General features: G+C 50.3%; 1 protein-coding gene across 1 annotated transcript in view; it reads right to left on the bottom strand.

Moving 5' to 3' along the window:
- Positions 1-24365, bottom strand: part of CDH22 (cadherin 22) — a 77464-nt gene that overhangs the window by 40882 nt on the left and 12217 nt on the right. Inside the window, exons 3-4 of the mRNA XM_055425965.2 lie at positions 10038-10157; positions 1553-1720 (exon numbers count right to left, since the gene is read on the bottom strand). Coding sequence (XP_055281940.2) covers positions 1553-1720; positions 10038-10157 — 288 coding nt within the window. The remainder of the gene's footprint in view (positions 1-1552; positions 1721-10037; positions 10158-24365) is intronic.

The raw sequence follows: 24365 nt of genomic DNA, 5'->3' as shown, positions 1-24365 counted from the left end.
AAAGAGATGATGATTGTGAAAGTGGGTGGTGGTTAACTCTGAAGGAAGAGGTAGGGGGAGAATTTGTAATCAAGAAAGGACTTGCGGCAGCTTCTGGGTCCTGATCGGTGGTCACAAGAATGTTTTCTAATTATGTGTTGAAGTGGACATTTATATTTCATGCGTTTCTGTCTGTGTGCTATATTTCCCAATAAAGAAATAAAGAAAGAATAGATGAACAACACGGCTATATATTAAAAATGGATGAACAATAGGGCCCTACTGTACAGCACAGGGAACTCTGCTCAATGTTATGTGGCAGCCTGGATGGGAGGGCAGTTGGGGGGAGAATGAATACATGCACATGTATGGCTGAGTCCCGTTGCTGTCTGCCTGAAACTATCACAACATTGTTAACTGGCTATACTTTGATATAAAATGAAAAGGTTAAAAAAAAAAGAGAATACATGAATGAATAAACAAGAGTCTTCCAGGGGCCCTAGACCCTCTGTCTGCCCCACCCCTTCCAGCTCAGGGCTGGCACACAGCCTGGCACACAGAAAGCTGGGTGGCCCCCGCCCCTTCACAGGGGCTTTGAAGATTCCCCATCAAGTGAGTGGGGCTGGGCTGGGGGAGTGGCTGAGGGCAGCAGCTGGACCGGGTTCCCTGGGCAACAGCAAAGACGGGAAGCTGGCTGGCGGGCTCTGCCCACCCCGTTCTGTGTCTGGACTGAGGCGCTTAGGCTGCAATGTGCTCTCAGCTAAGGGATTGGATTCCCTTATCTCTCGGGGGTCAGTCCCCTGTGGCAGGGCCTAATGTGAGAGCAGCAGACCTCAAGTAATGACTCGCCCGATAGGAATCAGCCTGGCTCCCCACGGCATTTAGTCTCTGCCAGCTTCGGCGGCTTCCTGGGCACAGCTTTCTCGTCTGAACCTGGGACGGAGGGGCTGGCTGGGCTGACGGGAGGTGGGGGACTGGGCCAGAGAAGACACCCCGACTCTGTTGTGCCTGGGGAGGCAGAGAGTGGAAAGCACTCTCCCCCAGTTCAGAAGCACAGAGTCCTCCAGGCTCGGAGGAGAAGGAAAAGACCTATCTCTGCAGACCTTAGCATTTCTATGCACAATGATAGGTGCCCCTGGGCATGGCTGCAGCCTCTGTCTGTATGTCTAAAAGACCCCTGTTTCTGTCCCTCCATCCCCAGCATACCTTTGCAAACTCAGGTCAGTAGCAGATCACACATAATAAGCGTGACAGGGGTGTGTGCAAGGACCAGCTGGAGTGGGTGGACAGACGGGGGCTCACTCTTGGCCAGAAGCAAGGTGCGGGGAGCGGTGGTAAGTGTTTTACATGGATGTATGGAAAGTAAGACAACTTTGGGGCTGTCTCTTGCAAAAAGCAAGATTGGAGCGGGGAGGGGGTTAGTGGGTGACTTGGATGGATAGACAGATGGACAGATCGGGGAGTCCCTCTATGGCGAGAAGGCTGCAGGGCAGCTTGGGGTCAGAGGGTGGCTGGGAGGGATGACCAGACAGACACACAGATCCCTTCCTCCCTCCGGGAAGGCCTCACTCACTCTGCGGGAAGCGGGGCGGGTTGTCGTTGACATCAGTGACCACGATGGTGACGGTCGTGGAGCCGGAGAGGCCACCCAGCTGGCCCGCCATGTCTGTGGCCTGGATCACCACCTCGTAGCGCTCCTGGCTCTCGCGGTCAAGGTCGGGCACGGCCGTCCGGATCACACCTGTGGGTGGGGGGGTTGAGGCCAGGGATGCTCCTTGCCAGCTGCCAACCGATACAGAGACCCCTCCCCAGGCAGAAGCCAGGCTCATTCAAGTTCAGGAGGGGAGTCGCTAATGCAGATTCGACACTGATACGACCACCGTGTAGGTGTGGGGCTCAGCACACACACACACACACACACACGCACGCACGCTTATACAGATAGGCTCACAGACAACTCACACTCAGCACTGCACACACATACGCCCTCACACACACACTACTCTCTCACACATCAGATTCACACGTGTGTGTCTTCAGTCGCTCAGTTCATGTCCAACTCTTTGCGACCCCGTGGACTGTAGCCTGCCAGGCTCTTCTGTCCATGGGATTTTCCAGGCAAGAGTACTGGAGTGGGCTGCCATTTCCTTCTCCAGGGGATCTTCCTAGACCAGGGATCAAACCCACGTCTTCTGCATTGTAGGCAGATTCTTTACCACTGAGCCACCGGGGAAGACCAGATACATGCGCATCTACTTTAAAACACACCCCTTCCCAACACTTGTACACATAAACACACACATTATATGCAGACAGATTAACATGCATCCACACACTCACACACACACGCACATTCACCCAGTCACGTGCAACCCCAAAGTAACAGAATATGGACTATTTAGTTTACTAAAAAGAGGCGTAGGGCCTAGCATCAGGCACCGTGTGACCCACCTTGAACCTCCGATCCCACTTTTGGGGTCTGTTTCCCCATATGAGGGGGAATCCCGACATTTTCTGGGTGAACCTGGCCTGTATCTGATTCATCTCTGGGTCGGTGTCACTCAGCCCAGAGCCCAGCGTGTCAGCTTGGTGCATGTTTAACTGAGTGAACTGGCTGACAGCCACCCTCAAACGCACTCACGATGGAGTCACACTCACCCACACACAAACACTGATATGTCTAACACACTTAGATGTGCAGCTGCTGCCGCTGCTAAGTCACTTCAGTCATGGCCGACTCTGCGACCCCATAGACGGCAGCCCACCAGTCTCCCCCGTCCCTGGGATTCTCCAGGCAAGAACACTGAATTGGGTTGCCATTTCCTTCTCCAATGTGTGAAAGTGAAAAGTGAAAGTGAAGTCGCTCAGTCATGCCATCGCCTTCTCCACTTAGACGCACTGCTGCTGCTGGGGCTAAGTCACTTCAGTTGTGTCCGATTCTGTGTGACCCCATAGACGGTAGCTGACCAGGCTCCGCTGTCCCTGGGATTCTCCAGGCAAGAACACTGGAGTGGGTTGCCATTTCCTTCTCCAATGTGTGAAAGTGAAAAGTGAAGTTGCTCAGTCGTGTCCGACCCTTAGCGACCCCACGGATTGCAGCCTACCAGGCTCCTCCATCCATGGGGTTTTCTAGGCAAGAGTATTGGAGTGGCTTGCCATTGCCTTCTCCCCTTAGATGTACTACACAGGTAACACCTATGAGGTCACACGCACAGGCACACACATAGCTGCTAGCACACACTTATTCTCACACACACACACACACACCCTCCACGATTAAGTCATCCACCAGCCCTGGGGACCCCAGCCCCTTCCTTTGGGGCCCGACCCTAGATTCTCTGTCCAGGTACCAGCTAATTGCTGATCAGACAATCTTTCAAACTGTTAATGGAAGCAGGTGGAATGGCAGCAGGTGGAATGGCAGCAGGAGGGGGTGGCTGCGAGATGAATTCTGAGCAGGGGAAGGCTGGACTTCTGGTCTCCCTGCACACACGCTTATACGGTGGGAGATCAGGTGGGAGGGGGGAGTTGATGAGCCAGTCAAAGTGCCCCCACCCCTGACCCACTTCAACCTGTGAGCACCAGGTGGTGGCAGGTGGTGCCCAGGGCCTGAGCACCAGGTGGAGTCACGCACCAGCAGCCCCACGATGCGTCCCATAAAACCCAATCTCTCCCTCCTGATGTCCCCAGACAGCCCCTAGCCTCCAATAAAGGCAATGGAATGGAAGGAGAGGCTATAGTGTGTGTGTGTGTAACTGGGAGAGCCAGGGGTGGTGCATCTAGGGGGTGTACCTGCTTTTGTGGGATCCCATGGAGATACAGAAAATGCAGTCTGTCTAATCAGGGGTCATGGAGACCCTCTATGAGTGGCCTTCAAGACTCCTCAATAAGCTCCCTCCTGACTCCTCCTTGGCCTGGACTGATCTTTCCAAGGGCAGGGGAGACTTGGAAGCAGACGGACTTGGGATAAATCCCAGATCTGCCATTTGTTGACCGGGTGATCTTGAGCAAAACCCCTCACCTCGCTGGAGCTCAGTTTTGTCATTTATAAGGCCAACGGGACATCAGCAAGTGCGACAGAAGCAGAGATACTTGATAAACCCTTGTGTCCCAGGGCTTGTCTCCTCGAAACCCTGAGACCACTGCTCTGTGAAGAGACCCAAGATGAAAGGCCACAGCTGTCCTAGCTGACCTGCCAGCTGCCTGTTGCTATGTGAGTGACCCCAGCAAAGAACTGCCCAGCCAACTCACAGAATCGTGACAGATAATAAACTGTTGCTGTTTGAAGCCCCCGTGTTTGGGGACAGTTTGTCACATAGCAGTAGGTAGCTAACAGAGAAATCGAGATTCCCCAGCCCGTTCCTCCTCTGGGCTCACCTGTAGCTGTGTTTCAATGGAGGGCCATCTGGCTGGAAGGTCCAAGACGGCCTCATGTATTGATACATGCTGGGCGGTTGATCCTGGCTGTTCACCAGGCCTTCTCTCATCCTCCCCTGGGCTGGGCTGGCTTCCTTAAACTGTGATCTCAGGACCATGTTCCAGGAGAGAAGCATGAAGGCTGCAAGGTCTCTTAAGACCTAACCTGGGAATCTGCAGAGCGTCACTTCTGCTACATTCCAGTGGCCAAGGCAAGTCGTAAGGCGGCCCAGATTCAAGGGGCAGGGAAATAGTCCCCTCCTCTCCCCTCAATGGGAAGAGCTGAAGTCACTTTACTAGGAAGCCAATTCAGGGATGGGAGGACTTGATGGCGTATTTTGCAATCTGCTCTATTCCACACCCCATTCTACCCCCAGTGTGGGGAGAAGCATCCTGGAGGCTGGTGTCCACCTAAGAGTCTGAGGGAAAATTCTCAAATCAGCTCTTGAACCATCTGGCTCTGGGTTTCCTTGGTGGCTTAGTGGTAAAGAATCTGCCTGCCAATGCAGGAGACACGGGTTCGATCCCTGGTGCAGGAAGATCCCACAGGCCGAGGAACAGCTACTGAAGCCCATGTACCCTCGAGTCCATGCTCCACAACAAGAGAAACCACTGCAGCGAGAAGCCTGCACACCACAGTGAGCGCAGCCACCACTCTCCACAATGAGAGAAAAGCCCGCACAGCAACAAAGACCCAGCCACAAATAAATTAATAAATAAAACTGTTAAAAATCTGGCTCTGAAAACTCATTCACTGACTCATTTATCAGGGCCTTACTGAGGGGCGATCATGTGCCAGGGCTACACAGAGTCAGATAAGAAGTAGCACAAAAATGAGTCAGACAGATACAGGTTCAAGCCCTCTTTCCACCATTTATATGTTATCTGACATTGGGCAAGTTCTTAACTCTCTCGGAGCCTCAGTTTCCAATTCTGTAAAATGGGACTACTCAGTGGAAAGGGCTCTTACGTGGGTTAAATGAGACAAAGCTTCAGCAGCAGGTCTCACATTTTGGAGATGCCTTGAAGAGTCCCCCTCCTCAAGTCCTGGGTTGTGGATCCCATAAATCAGTTCCACAAGGGCTGAGACCCACAGTGGCCTTGTTCGTCATCTTATCTATACAGTTCAACACACAGTAGGTGTTCGATAAACATTCTCACCTACAGACCCACAACCATAGACCCTCTGCCTGCCTCTCGCAGCCTGGGTGTAGTTGTCTGTCTGTATCTGGCTTCTCTGTTGGAACAAAAGCCCATGAAGGCAGAAACCAGATCCAGTGCCTCATCCTGACCCTCAGGACCTGGCACTTACAAGGGTGAGTTTCATTCCCTCTTCAGGAAGTCAATGTTTCTGGCTCAGCTGAGAACGTTCAGCAGAGATCTTGAAGTCTCTGAGAGCCAGAGGCTTTCTATTCTTGCTGGGATGGTGGCTGGGCGGGGGCTGGTAATGAGAACCTGGCCCCGGCTCCCCACAGCCTCATCCTCACCCGTCGCCCCCAGTTCCAGCTGTTATCCTCCCCACCCCCGCAGTCCACTCCAAATGCTGCAGAAGGGGCCCTGGAGCCCAAGTGACGCCTCATTAGCCCCGCAAATGCCATCCCTGTTTTCCCAGTAGGGGGTCTGCTGGCAGGCCTGGCCTTTAAAACACACACGCTAATTCTTCCTCTGGCACGGGCCTCGTGGCGCCCCGCCTCCTCCCTTCCCTCACACCTTCCTCTCAGGCCCCGTTCCGGCTCTGCTCCCTGCTATCTGCACAGCGAGAACAGGCTGTACCTCGCAGCGGCTGCTAAATATAGACCCGCATCAGCGGAATATTCCTGGCTGGGGAAATGGAGCTGGGGCTGGAAATGGCACCAGGGCGGCTCCTACCGTGGGGCCGAAGACTCGGGGAGGAAACATCAAGTCCTTCCCAGGCAATACCTCCACAAAGACCCTTTCAGACTGTGGAAGTTGAAGGATCCTGAAAACAAGGATCTGCTTGCCTAGTGCCCAGTGCCCACTTTCGAGCTTCTTGAGAACGGTTCCTGCCCTCCCAGGCTCCACGACCTCCTACTTGCCACCTTCCTCCCGACTCTCTGCAGTGGGGGATGCTCTTTCTTAGAACCTGGCCATCCTCTTCATTCTCCTGGAGTCTGATGCTTCATCTGCCCACCACTGTCACCTCCCAGACTCGGTCCTGGCCCTGCCCTTATTTCTCTGTCCTGTCTTTTCCTCCCCACCTTAAAGCTGATGAACTCTCAGGCTGAAGGCATGAAGGTTGCATCACCATCATCCCCAGGGACTGCACTGAGCTCGAAACACCCTCACTGTTCCCTGGCCTGCATCTTCTGTCCTAGATACCGGGTGGCCGACCCCCTCACTTTCACTCAGGGCTCAGCCCCAGTGTCACCTCCCCAGAAAGGTCTGTCCCGATTTCCTCATCTAAGTCTACTCTCCTATCCTGCTGAGGTGTCTTCCCAGCACTCACTGCTACTCAATATTATGTTGCATGTTTATGTGCTTGTTTTCTGTATTTCCTACTTAAAAGCTCCATGAGGGTAGGGTCTTGGGTTTGTCTGTTGCTGCATTCCTAGGGCCTGGAGACAGCAGGACATGTACAGACATTCAGTAAAGAGTTGGTGAATGAATGAATCCTCCTACTGGACCCTCCCAGCAATCACGTGAGATAAGTATTATTATCTCTGTTGTGCACTCAGAGAAGCCAAAGCTCAAAGAGTCCCAAGGGTTCTTGGAGCTTTATGCCCATATTTCAGATGGTCTATTCTAGACGATTCTTCCCTCCTCTCATCTTAAAGCCAATGGCGTTAAAATCGAATTAAATAGCTCTGCATCACCAGATCCTGAAGCATACTCAGTAATTCCTCTGCCCCTCGACAGTTTTCTTAAGCTACACTCATCCTTCTGTTTTTTTAGATGGTGCCCTTTCCATCCCAGGCTCTGATGTTAGGAAACCCCAGATCCCTTCCTTAATCTAGTCCTGTGCATTCACCCAGGTCTTCAAGGTATGCCCTTTGCAGGATCTCACTGTCACCCCTCATTCTCCCGCCTCAGCATCTCAACGAATCTTCCCTAGCAATCCCGTATTATCTCTGGCCCCCAACAAGATGAAGCAAGTTAAGGAGTCTGGGTGGGCGCCAAGAAAGGGCACAGGCTATGACTTTTGTCCTTTGGGGCTCGCTGCTGGCACCCCAGGCTCCTGGGTGTCTCTGAATTCAGTGCTTGCTTCTGAGCCATGCTATACAAGGGCAGCCCGAGGGATCTTGTTAAAATGAAAACCTGAGCATGTCACTCTCCTGCTTTAAAGTCATCAATGAACCCACAGGGTTGGCAAGGGGAAGGGGAAACAGGCTCTCTCGTAGGCGGCTCTTCGCAAGTGGAATCTAGTACATTTCGGCATTATCTATCCTGATTCCAAACGCACATGCTCTTTGACCCAGCTTTTCCACTTGCCAAAAATTATCCTGCAGATACACTCACACAAACACAAAATGATATATGTATGAGGTTATTCACTGTAGCATTGTTCGTTGTAGGAAAAGATTGGAAACAGCGTAAGTGTCCATCAAGAGGGGACTGGTGAAATAAATTTCAGTGTATCCACAACAGCTGTTAAATAAAAGAATGAGGAAGCTGTTTATGTGCTGATATGGGATAATCTGCAAGATGTACTGTTAAGCGAAAAAGGCAAGCAGTGAGTATAGTGTGTGTTTAGAGCTACCATTTGTGTAAAACAAACAAACAAATACATGTACCTACTTTCTTGTACATGCATAGAATAGCTCTGGAAAGATACACAAGAAAATTACATTGGTTGCTTTGGGGATACAGACCGGGTATCTGGGGGACTAGAAGGGGTGAAAAATTTCCATTAAATACAAATTTGGACTTTTTTGGAGCTGTGCTGGGTCTTCGATGCTGTGTGTGGGCTTTCTCTAGTTGCAGTAAGTGGGGGCTACTCTCCAGTGGGATGTGGGCTTCTCATTGCCATGGCTTCTCTCGTTGCAGAGCACAGGCTCTAGGCTCACGGCTCAGTACTTGTGGGTTGCGGTGCATGGGCTTAGTCGCTCCGTGTCATGTGGGATCTTCCCAGACCAGGGATCAAACCTGTGTCTCCTGCATTGGCAGGAAGATTCTTTACCTCTGAGCCACCAGGGAAGCTCCCAAATGTGGGCTTTTTGAATCTTGAAATGTATTATCTATTAAAAAAAAAATCAGTATTTTTCAAGTGAATGAGTTCAAGGTCTCATAGGATATATACACCATGTGGCTCCCTTTGGGGTTGCAACTTCTGAGGGTGAGAGTGCTCTTCCTTCCTCTCTTTTTAAAAACATTTCTTTCATGTTTGAATGTTTTCTAAAATGTATTAGTTTTGCAAGGAGAAAAAGTAATGCAGATATTATGTGTAAGAGCACGTGATTATAGACTGGAACCCTCCCCTTAAACAAAACAAACTCACATACACAATATCCCAATCTCAAATCTACCAAACACCCTCCCGCCCCACTGCCCTTAGAATAAAATCCAAGTGCTTTGCTTGCCTTGCACGCGACGCAGCCAGGCCCCAGTCAGCCTCTCCACGTCACCTCTCCACAAGCCTCTTCCCCAGCCCTGAGTTGTTTACAATTCCCCTTATGCCTCAGGCTGTTCTCTTCCTCCCAGTTTTGCCTGCACCATGCCCTCTGCCTGGAATGCCCTTCTCTGCATCTCGGTCTGGCCAGCACTTTATCCTTTGGAGATTGCTACCACTGCCTCCAAGAAACTGGCATCCTAATTGCCCACGCAGACGCCTGCCCCCCTGCCCCCACTGGACTAGGAGCCTCAGGTGACTTTTGATAAGCATTCGGTGGCGTCTGATGTCTCAACCCCCCGCCTTCTCCAGTCCCAGGGACAGTGAGAGCACTGCTCTTGGCATCGGCAGCTGCAGCCAGCTGTGGGACCTCGAGTGAACCAGTTCACCTCTCTGAGCCTCCTCCTTCTGTCCTCTGTGCCACTCCAGCAAGCCGCTCCCCCACCCCTGATGTACTCAGGTTCTAGCCTCAGAGAGAGTGAAGCAGTGGACAGTGGGGAGGGGTGCTACACCATTGCTTGGTGGTGGTGGGGGAGAGCAGTAAGCCAAGACCTTCCCCTGACGGTCTTGGCTTCTGTCTTCCCATCAGATCCTTAACAACTGTCACTTGAGCAGAGGTTTCAACTGCTAAAAATGTGCCTTGCACAGGCCCACTGCCGCCCCCCGCTACCTGCCGGCCCCCAGCTACATTTATGACTGTGGCCGACTCGTACGGACTGCGGACGCGTCTGCCCCAGTTTGGGGGCCCCTGAGTTCAGATCTCTGGAGTCTTTTCAGGAGGCTCAGAGTGGTTGTCTCCTGCATTTTGGTTTTCGTGCCAGTCTTGCATGGGCCCCCGCGACTCCATTTCCCCCCTACTGCTCTGTCCTCTCTTCCTGCCTGGCCGCCCTCCCTCTCCGCGACCCTGGGGTCTCCTGGATCCAGCGAGTGGCTTCGGTATCCTGTCCTAACCTCAGCGCTCTTGGTTGGAAGGCTGAGAGAAGTCTGTCCGCCGCTCTGGCCCCGCCCCGCGCCTTTATGCCACGCCTCCGACCCCGCCTATGGCCCCGCCCCTTGGCCTGGCCCCGCCCCTCACCAGTCTTGGGGTCCACGGTGAAGTGATGCTCGCCATCCAGCACGCTGTACACCAGTCGAGCGCTGCTGCCATACGTGGGGTCATCCGCATCCGAGGCCATCACCTGCATCACCGATGTGCCTGGGCCCGAGGGACCAAGCGAGACAGAGGTCAGCTGGCGCCGCCATGCTCATTCTCTCCACCTCTCCCCACCCACGAGAAGCTGGGAAAGGAGCCTGAGGCTGGAGGTCGCTGAAGCCAATCCCTTCACAGTCCCCTTGTCCACGTTAAGCCCCAACCCGCTTCCAGATCTGGGGGCCTTCCCAGTAGCACGAGCAGGACCATGGAGCCAGATCTGGATTCAAATCTCCTTTCCCAACCGCAGGACTCTGGCGAGAGAAGAGAGCCTCTCTGAATCTCAGTTTCCTCACCAGCAAAATGGGGACAATCCTGGTTCTTGTTCATGGTGGAACACATTTTAAACTCCCAGTGTACGATGAACGGGCTCAGAGCCGTCTCTCAGTGGTGATGGAAATGGTTAATTTCACCAATTAAGGTCATCACAGTCAGAGTTAGAGCTAAGACTGGAAACCATGCACTTTACTCCCAGAGCAGGGGGCTTTCTACCCATCCCAACCCGTCCTGATTTCTCAAGGAAATTCTGCCTTCTTCCTCCCACCCTTTATACTCCCATCCCCACCATGGAGGGGGTGTCTGCGGAGGTCAATGCAGAAGGACAACCAAGTTTACTAAGACTCAGCGGCCAGTGTCTCTTGGCCCCCAGGCAAAAGAACAGCAGCACCCAGCTCTTGCTTTGGGAAGTAGTTGGCTGTGGTCCTTGGTGCCCTCCTCGCTACTCCCCCTGGGTGCCCAGACAGTCCCCATCCCCAATGCACACACTTTCCTCATGCTCCGCACGTAGGCTGCTGGGGAGAGTATAAATTGGATAAAAGTCCATCAAACAGCGGCAATTAAGTTATTGATTTTCGACGCTGCCTCATTAAACTGGGAGCTTCTCTCGGCCTGTCCCAGAGATGGCTCTAATTTGACATCATGTTCAATTTGACGAAAGCAGAGCTTGGGACGTGAGGCTGGACAGGGTGCAGATGATGGAAGGAGTGGGGGAGGGGTTGGATGGAGGGATGGGCTAAGCTGAATGGTCCATCAGAACCTTTCCAGAGAGGAGGGTTAAGACCCAAGAGGGAGTCATGAAGGCTTGGGATGGGACACAAGGGGGATGAGACTCAGGCATCACTTCAAGGAGATCCCCCCTTCTGGGTGCCCTGCTAAGGTTCCAGACAGAGCCGTCCTGGTGGGCTGGGCTCTCTGGGCCAGCGGGGTGGCATGCTGGGGGGTGCGGCCAGTTCACTGCCTGGCTAATGAGTGAGGCTCTGGAAGTGCTACTGCAGCAATTCTGCTGAGCCCAGACTGCCGCCCGCCTCTCCCGCCTCCAGCCTGGGGCCCTCGATCATTCCAGACAGACACATGTATTTATTTTTCACTCTTTTGCATTTCTCATTTCCCTCTCCATGTCCCCCCCTCCCAGCCTCCTAAACTGGCCCTGCAATGCGCCTCTCTCTTTTGGCGGCTCCAGCTCCGCATCAACCATGTCAGCGTTGCCTGGAAAAGCTGGGAAGAAGAGGTTTGGGCAGGTCCCCTCCCTCTTGATGCTAGGTAACCAGGGGTCTTCTATTCAGGGCCAGGGCATGATCCCAGGCCCCTCCTCTTAAACAGAGAGAAGAGAGAGTAATAGATGCTACTGAGCACTCATGGCATGCCTAGCTTCACCAGGCACTTAAATCCATTATCTCTAATTCTCATAGCATCGCTGAAAGGCAGAGTGGACCTCTCCAAATTACAGGTGGGGAAAGAGGTCAAACAGGGGAAAAGACCTGAATGGGGACACAGAGTGACGAAGTGGTGGGACTTGAACCCAGGACTCTCTAAGGCCAAAGTCCTCTGGAAGCCAGAGTCAGCACAGACACACATGGTGACTCTGGATCGGGGCCTGGTGTACTGAATCACAGCCAGTGACTCTGCCACTTCTTAGCAGTTTGACCTCGGGACTGTCATGAACCCCATTTTTGCCTCAATTTCCTCCTTTGTGAAATGAGGGTGAGAGTACCACCAGACTCCTGGGATCGATTTCAGAATTCAAATAGATTTCCGTATTCAGCACCAAGGACAGCGCCTACCCCCACACTAAGAACTCAATAAATGCAGGTTGTTGTCCTCTCAGGAGGCACTGCATGCCTGTATACAATGGCACAATCAAGCCTCCCTCACAGACATACTGAAATGAGAGACGATACATACAGCATTAGGCTCAAGGTGGGCGCTCAATAAATAGTGGCTGCTGTAACTGTTATGAGAGAGGATCTCCCTGTCACTCTCCTCTGCATGTTGCCCCCACCCCCTGGGCAAGACACAATGCTGGGTTGAGTGACTCCCCAGGGACATGGCTGTGCTCTCTCTCTCTCCCTGGCTGTGTCCCAGGGACTCCCGCAGGGATGATGGAATCATTTCCCCAATCTGGGGTTCTTTATTGCAGCCATTACAGTTAATGCGGATGCATGGGGATGGCGAAGGGTCAGTGATTCATCCCTGGTTCCCCAGGCCCCACACTCCCTCCCACCTCCTTCACAAGTCAGCAGCTCCCCAGAATCAGCAGACAAATGCGTGCCAGGTTTGTGGATGCTGTAGGACCACTTTGTGCCATCCCCTTAAGTTTAGCAGATTGCATTTTACAATGCGCCATCACAGCTCTTCTCTCCTTCCATCTTCATGCCAACTCGATGAGGTAGATGCAGTGACATGCTGGCAAATGTTTAACCATTGGCTCTGGGGGATGGAGGGGTGGGGATAAATGCCCTGCTTTGTCTACGGTGTAAATACTCTCACCATGGCCAATTTCAAACTACCAATGTGATATCAAGTGGCTTATGAAGCTCCTGAAAATCAATATTTGGCTCTCATGAGCTGATACAAACCAACTTCAGTATACTCCTGCATCATTTCCATTTTACAGATGAGGAAACTGCTATGCACAGAGAAGGGTGACAAAGTAAAGTAATAATGAATAATAATGAAACCCATTATTACATAAATGTCTTCAATGATAATGATAGATTGGGTTTATTAAATAACTACCTTGCACTACATGTTATAATAAGCCCTTTATGCATAGTATCTCATGGAATTCATATAATAGAGTCTTGAAGTAAGCTCTATTAAGATTTCTACTTTGCAGGTAAGGAAATGGAGGCTGAGTGAAGTTTAATAAAGAACTCCTTTTGTCTCAATTTCATCATCTGTGAAATGGGGGTACTCAGGACCATTGTGAGAACTCAAATATATTTCCTTGTTCAATAGCTGGGACAGTGCCTGGCTAAATTCATCTGGCAAGGAAATAGGAGAGGCAAGATTCAAACCCAGGTCGATCTGATGTCAAAACACACATGCATCTTGCCTTATAAGGTAGTAGGGTGGGGATCAATAGGAGTAGAAGTAGACAGGCAAGTGAGAGAAAAGTCAAAGAAAGGAGAGAAAGGAAGAGCAGGAGGAGAGCAAGGAACTGGATTCAAGAGTCTCCCTCCCTGATATTTAGTTCAACCCCAGAGTTTCAGAAGCAGGGCTGGGATTGGCTAGATTGAGCCATTCGCTGTCCGTGGTGCTGCCCCCAGCCCTTCTGCTATATGAGGTTAAGGGCCTAATTCCAGACTGATGTAGGAAGGATTGCCCAAAGGATTCTTGCATAAACAGGATCTCAGAACTCCAGGGCTCCATGTAGAATGTTGGATAGGGAAAGCCTGCTCCTTGGAGAGCACAGAAACCAGTGGTTCTCAAACTGGCTGCACATTAGAATCTCTTAGGAGATTTAAAATAAAACTGATGTTGAGCCCCAACCCAGATTAATTTAATAGCACTCCCTTGGGGGTGGAGCACAGGCAAGGGTATTTTAAAAGCTCCAACAGTGATTCTAAAGTGCATTCCAGACTGAGAACTGATGCCCTAGATGCAAACCCTGATTGAACTGATGAAGAAACAGAGTTACAGAGAGACTCAGTGCCTTTCCCCAGGTTAAGTCATTAGTAAGTGGGAGGAAAAGATTCCAACCCACATCTCTGTGACCAGCATGTCACCCTCCTAGACTCACTGTGCCTGTACTGAGACTGACACACAAAAGGAAGCAGCAAGGATGACACAAGCCACCAAATCAGCATGAGAAGTTGGACCCTCCTACAAAGAGATGGCCTCGCAACTTCATGGAGACATGGGACTTGGGCATCAGAGAGTCCTGGGTTCAAATCCCACCACTTCCTCGCTCTGTGCCCTCAATCAAGTCTTTCCCTTGTTTGACCTTTTTCCTCACTGATAAGTTAGAGGGTCACACTCTGCCTCTCAGAGATGTTATGGGGATTAGAGATGGTGGATTTAAGAGGCTGGTAAAGCCAAGCATTTAGTAAGTGCTCAATAAGACTTTGTTCCTTTCTCTTCTCTCTATATGGTCAGAAGATCTCTGGGGCTGTGTCTTTGCCCCTGAGTGGGAGACTCCTGGGACCCAGTATCAGGAGGGAGGGGGCTTACACACCCTTCATTTCTAGTTTATCTGGGTGGTTCTGACAGGGTTTATCTTGGGTCCAGAACTAGAATCCATGCTCTGGCTCCCAGGTCAGAATGCTGTCTCTTCTCTCTTTAACCACTGCTGTTTATGAAATCCAACTGAGGCCCAAACATGGGTCCCAGAACCCCAAGCTGCTCAGGGAGAAGGTGGTACCACGTGGAGTGGAGGTCAGCGGTTGAAGACAAATTCTCATTCCAGCCCTGTCCTTGGCTCTCTGTGTGGCTATGGGACAATTACCCAGCCTGACTGGGCCTCAGTTCCCCTTCTGTAAAATGGAGATAACACTTTGTGCTTCCTGTATCCTGGGTGAGGGAGACCCCTTGATGAGACGAAAGAGATGAAACGCTTTGGAAAAGAACAGAGTCCTCAAGCGAGGTGACCAAGTGTTATTATTATGAAGATGTTTGCAATTATTATCATCCTGTTTCTTCCCTACCTCCCTCTGCTGCCCTGCTGGGCCCGGGGAAACCCTTGGCTCACATTTAGCTTCTCAAACGTTTATGAAAAATGAGTCCCACCCCCTGCTGATGCTAGAACTGCGTGGAATGCTTTCTATTAAAAATTAAAAACCACTTGTCGAGTCCCTGGGAACATTCAGATTACACAGGAAACAAGTCCCTTCTCAAACTCTCCCTCTTACCCCCGTCCCTGTCAACTCCCTCTCTGCTCATCACTTAACAATGCCGGCTCACTGCACTGGCCTCAACTCCACTTCCGGCTGCCCGATCAGGGCAGCCTAATGTAGATGAATGGTACACAGGAGATGCAGGAAAGTGGTTGCATGGAAAGGGGGGTCAGAAGATAGAGGCGGAGGAAGCAGGTCAAGAGACAAGTGACAGAGAAGGCAGCATACAGAGATGGGGTAAGAAAGTGGGTCAGAGACCGAGAAACAAGAAACAGAGATGCAGACAGATGGACAGAGAGAAAGTGACAAAAACAGAGGTGCCCAGCCGCATAGGGAGAAGTTAGAACACAGCTAGATGAGGGTCGAAGAGGCAGACAGACTCATGTATATGTATCGAGAGAGAGAGGCAGAGACGGGGACGGAAAGAGGCTGCCACGGACTCAGCCAGGCGGGCAACACTTGAGTGTGTGTGTGTGTGTGTGTGTGTGTGTGTGTGTGTGTGCGCATCTCATCTATCCCCCTGAGAAAGGGGATTCTTCTTTTGTTCCAAATTGAGTCCCATCGACTCTTCCATCCTCTCCCCATTTAAATGGGACCCTCTGTGGAGGAGTCTGGTCACCTCGTTTATTCGGGGCAGCAACATTCTAAGTTTCTGCAGTAGCATCCCTTGGCCAGTTGCAGAAAGCAAACATTCTTGGCTTATGATTCGGTTCTATTTGGTCACCCAAGATATACAGAGCACCTACTGTGTGCTAGACCCTTGAGGGTAGGATGCCACATTCGTCACCTTTGTACTCACTGACACGTGGGCACAGGGCCTGGCAGAGAGGGGCTGTTTGTGTTTGCTGAGGGATTTGTTGATGGAAAAGACACAGAACGAAGTGAAGCCAGGGCCTGCGCTCCTCTCTGCCACCTCTCTCCACCAGAAACCTCCTGCCCCTTTTCTCCCCATCCTGGGTGGTGAGAGCCAGTGCCGTTTCTAGGCAAGGAGATATTGCACATATAGATCTTCCTGGACTTTAATTAAAAACATCTTTAGATGGTGTCTCTGCAGAGGCCAGCAATTGATTCCCGGCTTGGGCCTGAGGGCTGTTGAGCCATACTCTCTCCAGCAGCAGGTGGGACAGTCAGAGACCCCCAGCCTGCTCTGCCCTCCCCAAACAGGACCTCTGGGGAGAACACTGCGCCCTGCCTTCCTCCTCTCCTCTCTGCCACCATCCTTTCAAGCACGGGCCCTGGCAATCAGATAGTATGCCCTCCCGATTTTATTTCTCCCTCCCCTCTCGGGCCTCAGTTTCCTCACCTGTAAAATGAGGGTATCTATACTTAGCCTGGAGAAGGAAATGGCAACCCACTCCAGTGTTCTTGCCTGGGGAATCCCAGGGACGGGGGAGCCTGGTGGGCTGCCGTCTATGGGGTCACACAAGAGTCGGACACGACTGAAGTGACTTAGCAGCAGCAGCAGCAGCATACTTAGCCCAAGAGTGTTCCTGGGAGGATGAAATGAGATTAGGGGTGTGAAAGTGCTCTGTAAGCTGTAAAGTCCTGTGCACACTAAAGAGATGGTTGTGACTGTTTCTCATGCCCACTGAGGCAAGTCTCTTAGGTTCTGGATCCAGGATCTGGGTCCAGTTCCGGCTCCAGCTCTTACTATGGAACCTCAGGTAAGTTACTTTATCTCTCTCTGCATTTATCTCCTCATTGGTAAAACGAGGACAGTAATACCTGCCCTGCTTATTCCCCAGGATTTTGAGAATAAAGGGAAATAGCTTTGTGAAAAGAGTGTTGGCTGATAGCTATTATTTAGTGGATGTCCTGAAAAGTGCAGACTGTACTACAAAAGAGTCTTTTTCCATCTATTAAAGATGCTGCTCACAGAGGGATTGCAATACATGGGAAAGCGGCTGTGGCAGGGCCCCTGTCCATTTCCACAGTTTGTTGAGCCCCAATCTCATGGCCCAGCAATGCCAGTCCTATGGCATATGTGCCTCCATAGTCTCCTTCCTTTGCTCCCAACAGACATCACTAATCGATTGTGGCATTCTTTTCTGCTAAGCCTGAATGAGACCTCGGACACCTTCTCAACACAGTCCTATGACCAGTTGATCAGTGTTGGCACCAGAGATGAAACTGGTCTGCTAACACTTTGAGGACAGTGGCAATATCTTGCTTATCTTTGCTTCCTCACATACCTAGCAAAGGACCACACACAGTAGGAACTATTATTTATTTACTGAATTAAAGCAACTGCTTATTTTTCTATCCTGTTCAGGCTATATATATAAAAAGTGGGTACTAATAAATGTTTGCTTAGTTGGGTGACTCATCTTTGCAACCCCTACAGACTCAAGTACACTGAAGGCCTTGTATATAATGGGTGCTAATAAACATTGGTGGATATAATTCAATTACTTATCTTTACATCCCCAGCAGTGCCCAGAATAAAGTAGTGGGTAATAGATGTATGCTGGGTTGAACTTCTCACTTCTGTATCTTCAACAGTGCCAAGGATTTTGTCTTACACATGGTTGACATTAATAAGTAGGTGGAGTTGAAATGGGCATGGGAGCCCTGTGAAATTCTCTTGCTGTCCAGTGGTCAGATTCTGCCAGCCTACATAAGGGATCTAGGCCCCCCAGTGTCAGGAGATTATCTAGTCTAACTCTTCCATACCAAAACTCACTCCCTTGTTGATTTCACCCAGCCTCAAGCTTTAAATTCTCGCTTTGCTGATGACTTCCAAAGTGGTAACTCTAGCCCTCATCTTGCTTCTGACCTCCCAACTTAGAGATCTAACTGTCCCCTTGACAACTCCACTTGGATTTCTAGTAGACATCTCAATCTAAACATGTCCAATAAGGAACACTTAATTTTGTGCTGCAAATTTGCTCTTCCTGGAGGATTTCCCAGCTCAGCAATAGCAGCTCCATCCATCCACTTGCTCAGGTCAAAAACTTCAGCCTCATCCTTGCCTTCTCTCTCTCTCACTCCCCTCATCCAATCCCTCACAAACCCTGTTGGTCTGCATTCAACATACATCCAGAATCCAAATCACCATCACCTCCTGCCCCAGTTACAGGTGTCTCCTCACCGGTCCCCCTACTTCCACCCTTAACCCCTATAGCTTAGTTTCAGCCAACAAATCATCTTTTTAAAATCTATGTTGGATCATAGAACTCCTCTGGCCCCGCCCCACCCCCCACCCCCATCTTACTCAAAGCACAACTACAAAGCTCTCAGCAGCTACAAAAGTCCTATGTGGTCTAGCTTCTGGTATCTCTTCTGACCTCCCTGGACCCTCTCCCCTTCCTTTACTCCTTTTCTCAGCCACACTGACTTCCTTGCTATTCCTCAAACAGGACAAAGCACATTAAGCCTCAGGACCTTTGCACTCGCTGAATCCTCTTCCTGGAACATTCTTCCTCTAGCTTAGTTTCTGTGGATCTTTTGTTGTAGTGCAAGAATTCTTTAGTTGTGGTGCAGGCTTAGTTGGTTCTTCAAGTGTCCCCGGAACCAGTAGCATCAGCATCAGCTTTGACAAAGTCTTTGTTAAAAATGCTAACATTTCTAACAGCCCAGATGTGCTGGGCTTCCCTGGTGGCTCAGATGGTAAAGAATCTTTCTGCCATGCAGGAGACCTAGGTTACAACCCTGGGTTTGGGAAGGTCCCCTGGAGAAGGGAATGGCAACCCCCTCCAGTATTCTTGCCTAGAGAATCCCATGGACAGAGAAGCCTGGCGAGCTACAGCCCATGGGGGTTGCAAAGAGTGGGACATGACTGAGCGACTAACACCGAATCAGAAACCCTGGGGGTATAGGGGAGCCTTCTGTGCTTTAACAAGTCCTCCAAGTGACTTGGATGTACAATGGACTTGGAAAACCACTGCTTCACAAGAACCTCACCAAGATGGTGAGTAGAAGGACATGTGCTCATCTTCTCCTGCGAGAACTCCAAAGTTACAAGTCGTTGCTGAACAACCATCGACAGGAGAATGTTGGATCCCACCAAAAAAAAGACACCACAAATCCAATGGCAAAGGAGAAGCCCCAGCAAGACAGTAGGAGGGGCAAAAATCACATTTAGAATCAAACCCCACATCCACCAGAGATGCTTGCAGGGCTCAAACAAACCTTGTGCACCAGGATCCAGGAGAAAGGAGCAGTGACCCCACAGGAGACTGACCCAGACTTGCCCGTGGGTGTCCAGGAGTCTCCGCAGAGGCGTTGGTCGGCAGTGGCCTGCTGCAGGATCGGGGGCACCGAGTGCAGCAGTGGACATACTGGGCCTTTCGAAGGAGGCCACCATTGTCTTCATTGCCTCCACCATAGTTGGCCTCAGATCAAACAACAGGGAGGGAACACAGCCCTGCTCATCAACAGAAAGTTGGATTAAGGATTTGCTGAGCGTGGCCCCGCCCATCAGAGCAAGACCCAGTTCTCCTGCAGTCAGTCTCTCCCATCAGGAAGCTTCCACAAGCCTCTTGTCCTTCTCCATCAGAGGGCAGACAGAATGAAAGCCACAATCACAGAAAACTAACCAATCTGATCACAAGGACCTCAGCCTAGTCTAACTCAGTGAAACTATGAGCCATGCCGTGTAGGGCCGCCCAAGACGGACGGGTCATGGAGGTGAGTTCTGACAAAACGTGGTCTACTGGAGAAGGGAATGGCAAGCCACTTCAGTCTTCTTGCCTTGAGAACCCCGTGAACAGTATGAAAAGGCAGAAAGACAGGACACTGAGAGATGAACTCCCCAGGTCAGTAGGTGCCCAAAATGCTGCTGGAGATCAGTGGAGAAATAACTCTAAAAAGAATGAAGAGAGGGAGCCAAAGCAAAAACAATACCCAGCTGTGGATGTGACTGGTGATGGAAATAAAGTCTGGTGCTGTAAAGAGCAATATTTCATAGGAACCTGGAATGTTAGGTCCATGAATCAAGGCAAATTGGAAGTGGTCAAACAGGAGATGGCAACATTGACATTTTAGGAATCAGTGAACTAAAATGGACTGGAATGGGTGAATTTAACTCAGATGACCATTATATTACTGTGGGCAAGAATCCTTAGAAGAAATGGAGTAGCCATCATAGTCAACAAAAGAGTCCTAAATGCAGTACTTGGATGCAATCTCAAAAATGACAGAATTATCTCTGTTCGTTTTCAAGGCAAACCATTAAGTACCACAGTAATCCAAGTCTGTGCTTTGACCAGTAATGCTGAAGAAGCTGAATGGTTCTGTGAAGACCTACAACACCCAAAAATGATGTCCTTTTCATTATAGGGGACTGGAATGCAAAAGTAGGAAGTCAAGAAGCAACAGTTAGAATTGGACATGGAACAACAGACTAGTTCCAAATAGGAAAAGGAGTATGTCAAGGCTGTATATTGTCACCCTGCTTATTTAACTGATATGCAGAGTACATCATGAGAAATGCTGGGCTGGATGACGCACAAGCTAGAAACAAGACTGCTGGGAGAAATATCAATAACATCAGATATGCAGATGACACCACCCTTATGGCAGAAAGCAAAGAACTAAAGAGCCTCTTGATGGAAGTGAAAGAAGAGAGTGAAAAAGTTAGCTTAAAACTCAACATTCAGAAAACTAAGATCATGGCATCTGGTCCCATCACTTCATGACAAATAGATGGTGAAACAGTGGAAACAGTGAGAGACTTTATTTTGGGGGGGCTCCAAAATCACTTCAGATGGTGACTGCAGCCATGAAATTAAAGGACACTTACTCCTTGGAAGAAAACCTATGACCAACCTAGACAGCATATTAAAGAGCAGAGACATTACTTTGTCTAGTCAAAGTACTAGTACTGGACTAGACTAGTACTAGACTAGTACTAGTACTAGACGAGTAGTAGACTAGTACTAGTACTTTGTCTAGTAGCTTTGACTACTGTCTAGTCAAAGCTATGGTTTTTCTGAACTGTGGTGATGGAGAAGACTCTTGAGAGTCCCTTGGACCGCAAGGAGATCCAACCAGTCCATCCTAAAGGAAATCAGTCCTGAATATTCATTGGAAGGACTGATGCTGAAGCTGAAACTCCAATACTCTGGTCGCCTGATGCGAAGAGCTGACTCCTTGGAAAAGACCCTGATGCCGGGAAAGATTGAAGGCAGGAGGAGAAGGGGAACGACAGAGGATGAGACGGTTGGATGGCATCACCGACTCAATGGACATGAGTTTGAGCAAGCTCTGGGAGTTGGTGATGGACAGGGAGGCCTGGTGTGCTGCAGTCCATGGGGTCGCAAAGAGTCGGACACGACTGAGTGACTGAACTGAGAACCGAGTTTCACATAGCTCCTTGGTCCATTCCCTTGGTTCCTTCACACCTTATTCAAATGTTCTCATAAAAAAGGAAGGCCGGTAGGTCCCTACTTCCCTGGTGGTTAAGAATCCGCCTTGCAATGCAGAGGATGTGGATTCAATCCCTGGTAGGGGAACTAAGATCCCACACGCATTGGAGCAACTAAGCCTGCACCACAAGTAAAGAATTCTTGCGCCACAACAAAACATCCGTGTGATACAGCGAAATGAATAAATACAAAAAAAGAATCGTCTCTCCTGACCCCTCTGTCTAAAATAGCGCTCCCCCGATATAGGTCACAATTCCCTTGGTCCTCACACTTACACCACAGGGTATGTTTATATCTTGCCTTGTTTCTTTCTTTCTTATCTCTCCCTGCCCTAGAAGTAGGCTTCCTAAGAATCTCCGATGCCTGAAACAGTCTCTGGCACAGAGTAGGCACTCAGTAAACGTCTGGGCATGAATGAGCCCGCTCTGTGCTCAGAGGGGAACCTGGGACCCAGAGAAGAGCAGGGACTTTCCCGAGGTCACGCAGGGCGTCGGGCTTCCTGACCGTCAGATGCGGGACGGCTTCGCAGCGTTAGGCTCAGCGTGGCTGGTGTGCCCCTCCTCAGAAGCGTGGCTCATTGGAGGCCCCCGGCACACTTCCCTTCCCTTTTAAGCTGTGAGTGGTTTAATTTGTGAGCGCTGCTGCCTTTCATGTCCCAAACTGTGTCCCCACTCCCTCTGATCTCCTAGGCCGCCCAGACCCCGGTGCTGCTTGTCAGCCCCGCCCCCCTCAGCCCAGATCAGGAGGCTCAGTAATTGTGACTGATTTTCAAAGCTGCCCGGAGTCTCTGTAAGCACCCAAGTGTCGCATTTGCTTTTCCTTCAAAAAGTTGCTCAAATGAAATAAACTAATTTAATTTCTGCTTCCTCCTCCCCCCACCTCCTGGGTTCCCCTAGCTTGTCCGAGTTAAATCCCCACTTTTTCCTGAGCGGAATGTCAGAGTCAGTGGACCAGGAGACGGGGGTGGGGCGGGGGGCGGGGGGTTCTTTGTGGCTGGGCTCATCAAGCTGGGGGTTGGCTCAGCCTCTGACTCTCTGGGTGACCTTGAATGAGTCCTTGCCCTTTTCTCGGTCTCACTTTCCCCATGAGTGACACAAGAACCTTGCCACTCCAAGAGCCTGGTTGGTCATTGACTTGCTATGTGACTGTGGGTCACATCGTCTCTTCTCTCTGAGCCTTGGTGTTTCCATCTGTTCAATGGGGATGCTGACATCAGTCCTGCCACCTCTCAGAGTCAAATTGAGAGTGAAGTGGTGATGGGAAGCCAGCATGGGGGATATGGGGCTATAACTCCCTCTGGACCCCTCATTCCCATCCACTCTCCACCCCGAGGCAGAGGGAGGCTTCCAAAACGCAAGTTTGCCCACTTACTTCCTTGTTTAAGCTTTTCCCAGGCTATCTGCTTCCCTCAAGTCCTTTGCATGAGTCCAGTTTCCTCCTCTAGCCTCATCTCTCACAATCTTTCTGGCTTTTCCATGTGGAAACATGCAGTTCAGTTTTGGGTGAAGAGAGACAGGACTTCGACTCTTTTGGCCAGAGTTTGAGTCCAGGAGTAAGGGCTGCCAGACTTAGGAAATCAGAGGCTTCATAAGCTACCTCTGATTGGTAGTGTGACCTGGGATCTGTCACGGCTCTTCTGAGCCTCAGTTTCCCCACTTGCAAAAGTGATTTCTAAGTACTCCTTCGGTCTCTGCCATGGACAACCTCCAAATTTCTCTCTCTAGCTCAGACCGTACAGCTGAAACTGGATACTGAACTGCCTTTTTCAAGATCTCTCCTTGGCTTTCTAATAAACACTTTCAACTTAGTTCATCTAACCAAACTCATGATTTCCCTCCATCCCCACAAATCTGTTCCTCCCACTGTTTCTCCCATCTCGGTAAATGGAGATTCCATCTATTTAATTGCCCAGGTCAAAATCTTGGTAGTCATCCTTGAATTTTCTTTCTCTCACACCCCACATCCAATCCATTAGCAAATGCTTTCAGCTCTACTTTCGAAATATATCTAGAAGCCGACCTCTTTTCAGTACCCTTACTGGTACCACCTTGTTCCAAGCTACCATCATTTCCTGCCTAGGTAATTGCAATATCCTTGTCAACAAGCCATCTGTTTCGCCTTTCCCCCACCTCTCCATCTAATCTTCATGGAACAGCCACAGGATCCTGTTAAAATTAAGTCATATCATGTCACTCTTCTGAACAAGCCCCTCCACTAACTTCCTAGCTTGCTGAGCATAAAAGGCAAAACCTTGACTATGATCCCATGGCTGCCCCATCTGGTCTCCTCTCTGCTTCCCCTCAGAGGGAATTCAGCCTTGGGACCTTTGCTTGTACTGTTCCCTCTGCCTGGAATGCTGTTCCCTGGGCGCAGGCCCTCACTTCTTTCGAGTCTTTGCTTCAGTGTCTTCTTCCCAGCCCCAGGATCGGTTTGTCAACTTGCTTCCTGCCTGTCTTCCTTGACCAGAATATCCCTTCCATAAGAGCAGAGAGGCTGGTCTGCTTTCTCCTCGCTGTGTCCCCAGTGCCTATGCATATTTGTTTAATGAATGAATGAATTCATTCAGCAGACAGATGACCTGTCAAATGCACGTACGGGTCTTAAAGGCTGTGCACATCTGCACAAATGTGAGAATACAGTATGCACAGCAGACAACACCAGCACACCTGTGTGTGTGTGAACACCAACTCACACCCACATTCACACCCTCGCCATTCCTTGTTCTCCCAGCA

This window comes from Moschus berezovskii, chromosome 15 (genome assembly GCF_049115385.1).
Source record: "Moschus berezovskii isolate FMDL1 chromosome 15, NW_MosBer_1.0, whole genome shotgun sequence".
NCBI lineage: Eukaryota > Metazoa > Chordata > Mammalia > Artiodactyla > Moschidae > Moschus > Moschus berezovskii.
The sequence above is the reverse complement of the archived record's forward strand: the minus strand, read 5'-3'. Positions and strand labels throughout refer to the sequence as shown.